The sequence below is a fragment of the Falco naumanni genome, chromosome 9 (genome assembly GCF_017639655.2).
Source record: "Falco naumanni isolate bFalNau1 chromosome 9, bFalNau1.pat, whole genome shotgun sequence".
NCBI classification, from domain to species: domain Eukaryota; kingdom Metazoa; phylum Chordata; class Aves; order Falconiformes; family Falconidae; genus Falco; species Falco naumanni.
In genome coordinates this window covers 25,958,323-25,971,028 of record NC_054062.1, presented here as the reverse complement: position 1 = coordinate 25,971,028, position 12,706 = coordinate 25,958,323, and the positions used below count along the sequence as shown (strand labels likewise).

Sequence of the window (12,706 nt, the reverse complement as noted above, 5' to 3'; positions counted from 1 at the left end):
TTATGAACTTGCCTCAAAAGTGTTACCAGTGATATCAAATTCTGGTGGAACAAAGGCACCCTCTGGATCATCTTTGAAAGCAAAAGGAAACATGTCAGATTGGAAATTAGTGGTCTTACCTGTTTAAAAAACAAACCTTTTTGATGATACAAGTTTTATGATACAGTCACGTCTGATACAAAAGAAACTATGTTTACAGCAGTATTTCGGTACTCATATCTGATGTACTAAGAACTTGTTACCTATGTTTCTAGTACTGTAAGTAAAATAAAGCACTATTTTCAAACTTTCTGCAAGAAACAAAACAGACAAAACACCCCCAAAGCAATACATTTACCACGCCCAACCACTTATTGCCTTCAGCCGTTTATGTTTGGACCAAGTTATCACCCAAGCTGGTGTGGCTTACCGGTTTGATTTGATTAATAGGACATTTCCATTCACTGTTTTCCACTGCAGACCTGGGTGATAAGGGTTCAAGCAGCAAAACCAACCTGAACAGATAATTCCCTCTTCATCCACAGACCAGCCTAGAACCATGATGTTCCTGTTTAGTTTATTTTAATTAAAAGAGTTGAGGAAGCACATTCCCTACCCATGTGCTGCTTGGCAGAGAACTGAGCTACTGCAGCAGCCACTTCTGAGTGAAAAGGTGGAAGGAAGAAAGGAACCTCTTAAGAGAGACCAACGTTGCTGCTGTATCTAAGCATGCATGTAATACCACACTGCACTGACATCACATGAACCCACTAAAGAACACTAGGGGATAAAAAAAAAAAAAAAAGAAAAAAAGAAAAAAAGAAAAATGTTGACTAAACCCCTACCCTTCAAGCACATATTCAACTCACCTAGTCTATCCTTCTGTGAAGCCAATGGATGATTGAGATAATTTACAAGCAAAGGCTATAAGCTTTCCTTCTCAACACAGAGGAAAAAAACCAGAAGTATGCTCACAGGCATAGCATACTAATCATAGCTTTAGCTCTAATAGAACTTTTGTGCCTCTATTTTAGAAGAGAAATGCAAAGCTCTTTTATTGAGAAGATGCTAAAATCAGTTATATGGTAGAGAGGCCTCTTTTTTTTTTTTTTTTTTTTTTTTTTTACACATTCATATATTGCAGTTACCTGGCATGCCTGACTATCCAGATGCTACTAACTGATTTACAGATCCTTACCATGTTCTTGATTCTACATTCCCACTGAAAAAGAGGGATATACAACTAATTCTGTATTCCTCCCTCAACATTCTCCTGATATTTGGGGACAGCAGAAGGGGAAGGGAACCAATAGACAAGAGGTTTTGTCCCCATCTCCTCACCCCATAGGTGACTGCTCCTTGTTTTCACCTGCCCACTGCCTTTTCCCTTTCTTTCCATAGAACACATAAAAGGCTGTATAAGCATACGATTTTTATCACTGGTAAAAAACTCATTGTATTCTTTTAATATGTTTACAATGGAAGTTTGTCTGATCTGAAGAGACAAGAAGATATTTGAGCCCTTGGCAGAACATCCTATTGAATGTTTGTCACTTGAGCACCACAGAATCTGCAGGAAACAGAACTGGCTGCTAAAGCAGAGGCGACAGGCTGTTCATTTTCTCTCACTGGCAAGCAAATCCAGAGGTTAAAGTTTTTTCCTGGAAGAATAAATCCATAGGCAACTACAGAAAAGCGAAAAGGACAAACTCCCCAAGTGCCTATCTAACCAACTATATTTTAACCAAATAGCAACAAGATCTGAGGGAAAGGGGAAGAGAAAGAGTCAAAGACATAGTGGAATGGGGGAAATAGAATATATACACAGCTTTTTGCATTCCTAGGGAAAACAAAACTTTAAGAAGAGCTAATGAAAAGTCTTTTCCTCAGAGACTAACATGACTTTTGCTTTGCATGGGAATTTGTTATACCACATTTCAAGGGCTTGAGTATGGCAAATTCCTGGATCAATTGCTTGCCAGCTGTTCAATTAGACTAAAACATTTAAGAAGAAATTGATTTTTTTTCTTCCCCAGCTGCAAGCAAAGATCTTAGTTGAGGGGCATTTTTCATCCACTAGATTTATTCTCTTCTACAAGTCTTTCATATAACCTTATGAATACAAAGCCAGCTTTTTTCTTTTTTAATTTCAAGTTATGACAAGCTCCTTAAAACAAAGGAAATTGATTCTGCATTAGCCTATTAACATGGAGATAAAAGTAGACTCAAATGTATTTGAGGAATTTAAGCACAAAACAAATAGCACAACAATCAAGATATATTTTCATCTTTATTAATTGTATTTTATGATGTTACATGCTTATTTGAAATACAATCTTTAATTCTAAAGAAACCAAGAAATATTAATTTGTTGCAAAGTTACTTTACCCCATTTTTTTTTTAAATAATGTGATCTAGATTTTGAGTAGAAGAATAAACACTTCTTCTGACAGCTTTAAAAAGAAATTAGGTTAAAGAAAACATAACAAAAACCTGAGAAGTATGTATAAGGACTAGAATGTTCTTCTAGTTACGGGCTGACATAATTTTAAAAGGACTATAGAATAAGAGCTGGAGTTTTTTATTTTGTAATATCCCTAAATAAGGCTGAAGACCCATCATCTTGAGATGGGTCACATGAAAAGGGAACAGCAACAATAACATGCTTTTTTGTCTGTGCTGAAATCAGAAGTAGGTTTTTAAGTTAAACTTCCTCCCATTCATCTGCTACAATACCTGAAGATCTTACATGCTACTACAGACTGTTTTTTAGCATATTAAAATTCATTTCTTAGTCAGTCACCACACTTGCTGAGGCTAAAAGTCATGACTGAAAAAAAATCCCTTATTCAAGAGAGCTTTCCTTTCTAACAGTGAATATGCACTTGGATTGCTCCATTCTCTATGGCTACAGTCATCAAGATACATTGAATGGCAGATTTCTCTAGAAATAGAACTTATCCACAAAATGAGAAGAATTGGCAGAGAACAAGAAGGTGCTTTACATAGAGACTTGTGCACACAGATACACAAGTACATAATCTACAGTGTTCAAGATGGAGATGGATTACATTCCTCTGGATTACATTCTTCTAGAAAAGTCTTAAGACAACTAGGAAGAATCTTCTAAGCAAACTCATAAAAGCCTTTGTTCATCAATCACAAACTGAGCATGTAATTTTATACAGCCCTATACTCACCTACTGCTAAACAAGTTTTTATTTTCTCTTTATTTTAGTTACAACTGTTAAGAGCAGAATATAATGCTTTACTACAGTCTCTCACTATGAGTTTCCATAGTTCTAAAACAAATGGCCTGGAAACACAAATACTTACCACTGAGCTGTTCCATGAAGCATACATTGCCATTGGTGTTAAAAGCCAAAGTGTCAGGAGTGATACAGAGTGTCTGGAAGATTGTAGAATGGGCAATACTCTTCAGAGAATGGCAACACTCCAGGCAAACTGCCCAGATATCTTGCTCAGTAAGACAGCTATCCCGCAGCGACAAAATATCAGCAAGGGACACGTTCTCCTGCCAAGATATGAATTAATAAATTACCCTGGATTTCATGACACTACTGTGTGTATCACAGATTACGTTTGACACAATTGGTTACTAGTAATTTTTCCAGCAAGTTCTCAGACTTTCTAGGATGCTGATTAACACCCCAAGAAACATTAAGTGCATGACTGCTCTTAACACAGAGTCTCTTAAGAAGCACAGTTAACCTGAACAAAGGTATCACAGTATGTTAACATCAAAAAAAGACTTATTATTGGAACTATGTAAGTTACATAAACACTGCATCAAAGTTAGGGAAACAGACCATTTGGAGGTAAAAGCAGACAGATTAAGTTAAAATAACTTGTTTAACCCATGTCTCCCTTAAGCTCTCCCAGGTGCCTTTGGATAAACTACTTAAAAATTCTCTTCACAGCAGTTTTCCCTACCATCTGTGATCTGGAAAAAAGTACCCTTTAAATTAGCCTGTCTTAAGAATGATGCTGTTGTGAAGTTTAGTGGTGTAGAGCATTTAATAAACACTCAGAAGCCAAACCAGCCATACAAAAAGTGTTCTTATACTTTGACTTAAAAACCAAACACTTTGGTTATCCTAGGCTTTCCTATTACACCCAGAGCTCTTGGTGATCAAAATAGAACATGGACTTCATTTCTAAGTTACCATCCTGAACTGTAAGTCAACTTCCTTTGGCCCTGTTATCACGGTAAGGCTATGAACAGTCCAGTTAAAAAAAAAAAATATTAAAAAAAATATTCAGAAACAATCTTAGCCCAAAGCAGCTAGCCTTTCTATGTACATTTTTTAGAATACAAAATGAATACATTACCCACAGCTACAGAAGTTTTCATGAACTTAAAGGAATGACAAAAACCCTACAATCAAAAGATCAATTCCCTCTAAGAAAACATAAGTTAACAAAAATGGAGGTATCTATAGAAGTTACTTTGCATCAAAGCTTTACTGCTATTAATTACACATAATATTTTCTCATTTATATGTAGTAATTAAGACTAAGGACTATACTTCTGAATGATATTAAATGTACCTTGAAGATGTAGTTGCATATTGTTTAGAATATAGAGAAAAACATGTAATCATCAGCAAAACAGAACGTGAGGTATCTTACAGCTCAGAAAACTGAGTGTTTTAAACTTTTAAACCCTTGGAAAATACAGTTCTAACCTTCTTTATGTACCTCAGTACTGGAGAGCAATCAATGATATTTGGATTACCATATACAGAAGGGTTACGAGTTTGGTAACGTTTTTCAGAGAATTAAGTATTGCATTTACAATAACCTTCAAATAAGGACCAACCCTTAGTCCAAAATTCTTTTGCTTTTAGTCTAAAGTATGTTTAATAAATACAAGAAAAAAACCACCCCATCAGGTAGGAAATAAAGCACACATTATTTGGGAAGCTTAACTTGTATTATTCTAGTTTTCATCAGCCTAGAGACTGATTGGTTTACTAATGTCAGCATTACTACAGTGCCTTTTAAAGCTAATCATGGACCCTGGTCTCATTGAGTTCAGTCCTACATAATAATGAACAGCAAAAGCCCTTACAGTTCAGATATGAGACCAAAAAACCCAAAAAAACGTAATTTTCTCTGGTCTGTGCTCAGCACCCTATGTGTAATGCTACCATCCAATTTTGAGTGTGAATGAGGAGGTTTTGCACATTTTATAGGGAACTTTTTCCAAGCGTGAAGGGCAGCAGAGAGGTTCCTGTATCTGAAAACATAAACACATGATACAGAGCTGGACCACAAACAATTAGGCTTTGAAGCTGACCAAACTGATAGGTAGTATGAGATCATCCTTGGAAAGGAAAGACAAACTGCTTATTCTATGGCCAATCAAAAAAAAAAAAAAAACAAAAAAAAACCAACAAAAAACAAAAAACCCCAGAAGTTATATGATCAAAGCAATGAACCAGTAATTATTTTTAACTCTCCTAGGATCATCCAGCTAGGTAACATGATGGCATTTGCCAAAACTGAAAAGAAAGAAAAAAAGAAAAAAAAAAAAAAAGAAAAGATAATGTTTCACTAATCAAGATGCAAAACTATGACAGTTTCCTCTGTGTATATGAACAAGAAAGGCTCAATTTAGAGATGGGAAATAAATAAAATCTTCAACCTTTAAGACAGTCTCAATATCAAATTCCAGTCATAATGAGGACTTGATAGATTTTCATTTGAGTCAAGCTTTGGGATTGAGCTCTGCAGCGGGTGTTATTCATCAATAGCAGTATCTGCAGTTCAAACCTACAAACCTGTCTTTGTCTTCTGGTTATTTGGGGACTAAACAAATATGATGAATGATGATTTCATGTCAGATAAGCTTATCTTCCTTCTAGGGGATAGGAAAGTTAGGTAATACAGGGGAAAAAACCAAACAATAAAACACAAAAGGAAAAGGAAAAAAAAGAAAAGGCATATGAATGTCCAGTGGCTTCCATCAGCGATGGACGGCTAGGTGAAGATAAAAACCAAAACAAAACCACCACCCCACCACCACAACCATACAGCAAGCCTTCCTCTTTCCAATACTCCAGGATGCGATGTTTGCTACTTGCTTTACAGAAACCATGTATTTCTCAAACGACCACACTATCTTGACCTTAGTTACTAAAGCTACTGTTGTGGCAAAGGCAGGCCTTTGTAGAGAGCGAAGCACTGAAAACAGGGAGAGATGCAATTGACTAGTTTACATCCCCAAAGCAATAGAGAAACAAAGTTTCCACTCTGGAGAGGAAAAAGAAAAACAAAATTCTTTCAAGATTATACCACAGGAATTTCTGGTAAACTAAAGCTTCCAGCAAGCTCTGACTTCAGTACCTCAGACCACTGAAAGTTGGTTTGCTGGAATTACAGGGAAACTCAAGTGTCTTACGTAACAGAGATGCTGATGCCTTTACTGACAATGAGACAAGAGAGAAAAGACACTTGTAAAAGCAATTACCGCTTAATAACTATGAAAAGTGGTCAGACAGTCATGCATTAATTATTCATTGTCATTCTCAATTTTCTCTTATATTTTCTTCAGAAAGTATGAAACAGTTCAGCAGCATAGAATTATGCAGAAGAAGAGAGAGTAAGAAGAGAAAACAAATTAATTTGCCATAGACAACTTCTTAAAAAATTTGAAATTAAGGAGTGTGAGATGAAGAAAGTCCTAGTAAAGAAAGGCAAGTGAAATACTGCCTCACCCTCAGCATTTCCTACTCTTCATCTCAGACAGCTTCTCCCTTCACATATTTGCTTCTGTAAACCACATACATAAGACACCAACCTTATTCCTTATACTAGGTAGTGACAGGAAGCACAGGTTCCACTAAATGACTAAGCAGCTGACAGTCAGGTCCATCAGCATTCACAGCTTTCTGGCACCTAAGTCTTTTTGCCAAGATAATTCACACAATCTTCAAAACAATCTATTCCAGAATCACAGAAAATGTAGCAAACACCATTCATTAAATTTACCGTGTTTGATAAGAAACACCAGGTTACCTGGGTAAGCTCACCGAGTATTCTTCAAAGCAACCCTTTTTTTATTAAATTCTCTAATCGGCAGGTGATAGGTCATGCTCATTCTCTCAATAAGAATACTGAAAATATTCACGTGCCTGGAATAACTAAATAGTAGGGACTGGTGGGAATCCATAGTCAAAGTACATATTGAATAGGTGACAAAAATGGACTCAGGTCTTCCTCACGCAGAAAAACTGAGCCTCAGCCTTCTCCCACCCTGAAGAAATACTCCAAATATTTAAGCTAACATGTAAAAAGGAGGTCACTACCACCTTCCTTCTATGTTTTGCATGGGCCAGACTGAGAGGGCCTACTACACTGAACCCTACAGATGGTGGGAGGATGAGCCAAACTGCTGAGCCATCAGATAACTTATGGAAGCTGGGCCTTTTAATTTTTCAAACTCACTTTTAAATCCTGATTCAAACTGGGTTCTTGACATAGCAAATAAAAAAGTTTGCAAGGTCTGGTTTGGGGAACAAGTGGCTCACATATGGCTCACCAAAAATTTTACTTAAAAAAATAAAAAATCCCCAAAACATTTTGCCTCAACATTCACTAGGGTGTAAGGAACACACTTTACATGGGAAGATACAACGGAAGATGAGCAAAAGCAGTAAAAAGCCAGTGCAAAACCATGTACAAATCCAGACAAACGTGACAACAGAACTGCTTTTAGCTACAGGTTATTTGGCATAACTGAGCAAACAGATGTACCAGTTTGGGGGGGTTTATTTTTTGCCAGTGACAAAGGCCTTTTTACACTGGGCAGCAAGACACGGCTATACAAAACTCTGGTTGGCAGCTACTGGAAACACTTTTTCCCCTGTAGTAAATTTTCCTGTACCAGGTGGGACAGGACACTGCCGCCCCGACTGCAGCACCCACCCAGGGCTACGGCCGGAGTCAGGAGACACACCAGACGCGAGGACCATGACTTTGCTGTTGCGTGGAGAAGGTGCGCGGGGACCGGCCAAGTCCCGCTTGGTAGCTTGGGATCGCCGGGCAGGACGAAGCGAGGAAGCCGAGGTTCACGCACGGAGCGCACGGTGCTGCGGCCGCGGCCCGGCCACTCCCGGCGGGGGGAGGCTCGGCCGCCCCCGGGCCCCGGCGCGCTGCCCCGCGGCGCGGCAGAGGGACGGAGACGCCGGGGCCCGCAGGCCGTCCCCGAGGCCGCCTCGCCACAGGTGAGCGCAGGGGCGGCAGCGGCTCCGTCCCCGCACCTGCCGCACTCACCTCGTCCTCCAGCAGCGTCGGCAGAGGCTCAAAGTCGTAGCAGTTCACCTCGTCCTCCTCCTCATAGAACACGTCCTCTGCGGCGCCGACAGCCTCCATTCCGCCCGCCGGGGGAGCAGAGGCTTCACCTCCACTGCCTCCCTACGCGCCCGGAGCACGGCCCGCCACCCCCGCCGCAGCGCATCCCCACACCCGCCTGTAGGCTGCCCCCGGCGGCGACCCCTGCGGCGCCGGGTCCGCTCGCCCGCCCCGCTTTAACCCCTTCGCCTCCCGGCGGAGCCCGGCCGCGGGACGCCCCCTGCCTCCCCCGGCGGCCCGCCGCCGCCCGCTCAGGCCCTCGGCTGGGGCAGCGCTGCCATGGCAACGCGGCCCGCCGCCGCCTCGCCCGCGCGGCGCGGCCTCACTGCGGCGGCGCCCGCCCTCCTGCGGCGGCGCCCGCCCCCGCCGCCCGCCTCGCCTCGCCTGGCCGCCGCCCGGGGCGTCGCCGAATCCCGGCGTGTCCCCCGCGCCCACGGTGGACTCGCGGCAAGGAGGCGGTTGCGTGGCGGTGGGCCCCGAGAGGCGCGCACGTCGCAGTGGCAGTGGCGGCTGCTGGCGCCCCGCGGGAGCCGGGGTCGGCCCCCGGCCCGGTTGCGCTATCCTGGTGTCACACGCCAGTCTGAGACCGGAGCGTGGTTCTTTTTTTATTCTCGGGAACAGAATTAAGACTCAAAACGGAGTCAAGAGCCAAGGAACTTTATTTGCCCAACAATAAATCTGCGAATGCAAAGGGAGAGAGAGCGAGAGATAAAGAGGGAATAAGGAATAAAAGAAAGAATGAAAGAAAGGAAAGAGTTCACAGCGATAGCTACCAGCCCGGAGCTGCGGTGTCCCGACAGTCCAATTAGTTTTCAAGTCCGGTGGGGAAACGATCTGTCCCATGTTAGTTGGTTTCGTTTTTTATAGAGCTGTTACAAGCTGTTCTGCTCAACCACACCCCCCCACCCGGCGATGGTGTATGTGTCCAACATTCCTTAGGGGCCTCCAGGCACCTTGATCCCCCTGACCCCAAGTCTGGGCACATGCACAGGGGTTTGGTTAAGTTTTGCAGGATCAGCCTCCCCCGTTGCTCCATGGCGTCAGTCAGTTTCCTCCTTTAACAAGGTATAGATAAATCTCTGCGGTGGCAGTGGTGTTATCTTCCTGCCTTAACAATGTGTTCAGTGTGGTGATGGCATGAGTTTCCTGCCGTAGCAATGTTGAGACAACACACCTGCTGTGGTGATGGTGGGCCTCACCGCCGCAGTCTTTCACACCTGGCTGCCGCCGCCGTGGGTCGGTAGGGCTGGGGAGCTGCTCCCGCCGGGCAGCGCTCCCCAGCTGTGTGGGGTGCCCCTGGGGATCGCAAACCCCAGCCCTACCCACCCGTGTGCACAGCTGTGTTTTATCAGCACCGGCTCGCTGAATTGCTGCATGTACTGCACAAACCACAGCATTTAACATTTGGTGACCCAACATTGGCATGGTCATGGCCAGGGGGCCTCAAACTACGGCCCGCGGGCTGGATACGGCCCCCCAGGGTCCTCCATCCGGCCCCCGGTATTTACAGACAAACCCCCTCCGCCGCCGGGGGTTGGGGGGGGAAACCAAGCAGCCGCAGATGACTGCCTGCCACTGCATCCACGCGCCGGCCCCCTGGTTAAAAAGTTTGAGGACCCCTGGTAATGGCTGTAACTCCTGATGCAGTTGAAACAGTAACAAGCACAAACAAAACCAATCTGGTATTACCAGCTTTCTTTCCATTAAACCTACCCCAGTTTTTGCTATCCAGAGGGCTTAGGGTGCCTAAACCAACTTACTAAGTCTCCCTCTGAGGTTGAAGGTTCAAGATGAAGGATTCCTTCATAGGCACCGCCTGTGCAGGCATGCCTTTTTGTTTCAAGCAAACCCCATCAGAAACTGCAAACGGTGTTGTGTCAGCAGGCCGCATCAGGCGAGCAGGCTGCATTGCATGAGCAGGCTGCGTCATGTGAGCAGGCCACATAGCGTGAGCAGGCCGCGTTGTGTGAGCAGGCCGTAGCTGCTCGCTTTCTGCCTGGGATGGGGAACTGGCACTTGGGAGTGGGCAGGTAACAAGTATGTGTCAACCCCTGAGCGGGTGTCTCCTGATCTGGCTTTAAGCATGCGTGCAGCAACATCAAAATCTTACGTCTCTGTTGTAACCAGCATGGCAGATGGAGAGAACAGACTCTTTCCTCCTGTAATTAAATTCCACAACTACAGGTGCTTGGAAAATAATAGTGCCATTTTCATTATTCTGCTTTCCTGTATTCTTATAATTCTATGTCAAAATGCAGTATGTTAATGAATTAATCTGTGCACAGTACACCAAGCAAAGGAAGAGTTTTATATTCTTTTTTTGTACATAGTACTCTTTGGAAAAGTTTAATACTCTGTTAAAACATACATTAACAAACACTGTGAAGCCAGCAAAGATACTTTGATTAACGGCCCCATAAAAGTCATCCTGCAGCAGTTGTAAGATTTGTCCCAATTAAACAATAATTGGATATATTCCACAGTTATGGCATGCTACCGAGAATAAAACCAAACCCACGCAGATTGTAGTCTTTCATATACATACTGTCTTCTTACTAACAATTTTGAGCTAAATTGATGTGAACAAAATGTATATTTTGTTTGGTATATTATAGTTTGGTAACTCAGGCTTTTAATTGTGAACAAATATTAAAACATGGGAAACAGCGAGTGCCTGGTGTTTCTGAAAATAAAGCCCTACATGACTCCAATAATAGTATTATTGTAAAATGTTTCTTAAAACATATTTGGCAAACTGTTTTCCTCAGTCAGCATGACCTACCCAAGAAGAACCCTGAATTATGGACCCTTGTGTGCTGGACTCAACTGCATTGCAAAGAAGAAGAGAAGAGAAAAATTTCTCGGCTGTGTAAATTGGGCCCAAGATCTACGCTTATCCATAAATACATCTTAGATGAGCACTCTGTTGCAATCACTACTTGAGCATTCACAAAAAATTCTGAAAAGTCATAGTTTAAATCAAACCTATGGATGCTGCATGGAAATTCACATGCTAGTTTTGAAAGGATCAGTATTTTTTGTTGAATAAGAGAAATTCCCTTACTAAAAGCAATTAGTCATTGAGTGATAGGACATTTCCCTGTAAAGCTAGCAGACTCAGGTTCAGACACCTACCCTGCATGAGTTGGACCTTGAATCTAGATGTGGGTAGATTTTGTCATAATAAGTGGCTAAATGACTGTATCCAAGCAGTTAGAGATACTTGAGACCTACCTCCCAGTTGCTCTGATTAACTTACTTGCTCCAAGTGGAATATGTACAAAGTGGAAAACAAAACTGATTCCTCTGTAAATGAAAACTTGTAGTGGACTTAGCCTTATCACAGGTCCTTTGATATGCAGGACAGAATGATCACTGGAACTCATATGGTTTGTTTTTTCCAGAAAAATGGCAATACTAAGCCCCAGCTCTTATTAGTAATTCTGTTGTTTTGCTTTCCTCATCGATCTCACAGTTGAGACAACTGTCAGAAAAGGCAAAGTGTTTGATACGTTCATGTAGCAATTCTTACACTAGAATATTAATTTTTACTGATATCTGCAATTAATCATGGCCTGTGGGAATGGTTGGGGGACATGCAGTGCTACACAGTTCAACATTAGAGAAAAACCCAAATGTAGATGAAGCTGTCAGTTTGTCTGCAGTCATATTTCCCATTCTTTCTTTTCCACAATATTGCTTAAGAAGGTTAAAATGCTCAAGAGTCTTTGTAGAGTATTGTTAGGCATTTTTTTGAAAGAAGTTTTGATGGATATGTGAGTATCTGTGCAGTAGAGTTAGGGCAGTTTGTAATTTCCACTTAAGCAGTGTTTGCAGCTAAGTAGCTGACCTGACTTCCACCCCTGACAGCAGTTGTCTAGAGAAGAGTGTAGAAACAAGGTAGTTATATACTATGCTCTTCAGTACAGTCTCACCAACCTCCAAAGAGTCACAGTTCAGATATTCCCTAAGGCAGTGGTAGTGTCTACTGCTTTAAGAGACACTGAAATATTTTTCTTTAATGAATTTGTTCATTCACTGTTTGAGTCTGAATAGTTTTACTATCTACCATATCCTATTACAAAATTCTTCAGCTGACGCGCACATTGCATAAAGTAAATTCTTTGTTTCGTTTGAGACCCCTAATTTCTTGTATTTGAAAAGGCGGCGGATAGATTCCCTATTTATCATCTTTATATCATTTATGATACTATAGCAGGGGTCCTCAAACTACGGCCCGTGGGCTGGATACGGCCCCCCAGAGTCCTTAATCCAGCCCCTGTTATTTACAGAACCCTCCCGCCAGGGGCTGGGGCAGGAAACCAAGCAGCCGCAGATGGCTTCCTGT

At 42.3% G+C, this 12,706-nt stretch overlaps 1 protein-coding gene across 1 annotated transcript in view; it reads right to left on the bottom strand.

Annotated features, from left to right (window-relative positions):
* The window catches only part of KNDC1 (kinase non-catalytic C-lobe domain containing 1), a 65,903-nt gene extending 57,386 nt beyond the window's left edge, over positions 1–8,517 (bottom strand). The window contains exons 1-3 of the mRNA XM_040607552.1: positions 8,281–8,517; positions 3,316–3,514; positions 13–71 (exon numbers count right to left, since the gene is read on the bottom strand). Of these exons, the coding sequence (XP_040463486.1) occupies positions 13–71; positions 3,316–3,514; positions 8,281–8,379 (357 nt within the window). The 5' untranslated portion in view covers positions 8,380–8,517. The remainder of the gene's footprint in view (positions 1–12; positions 72–3,315; positions 3,515–8,280) is intronic.
* Between the last annotated feature and the right edge of the window lie 4,189 nt (positions 8,518–12,706).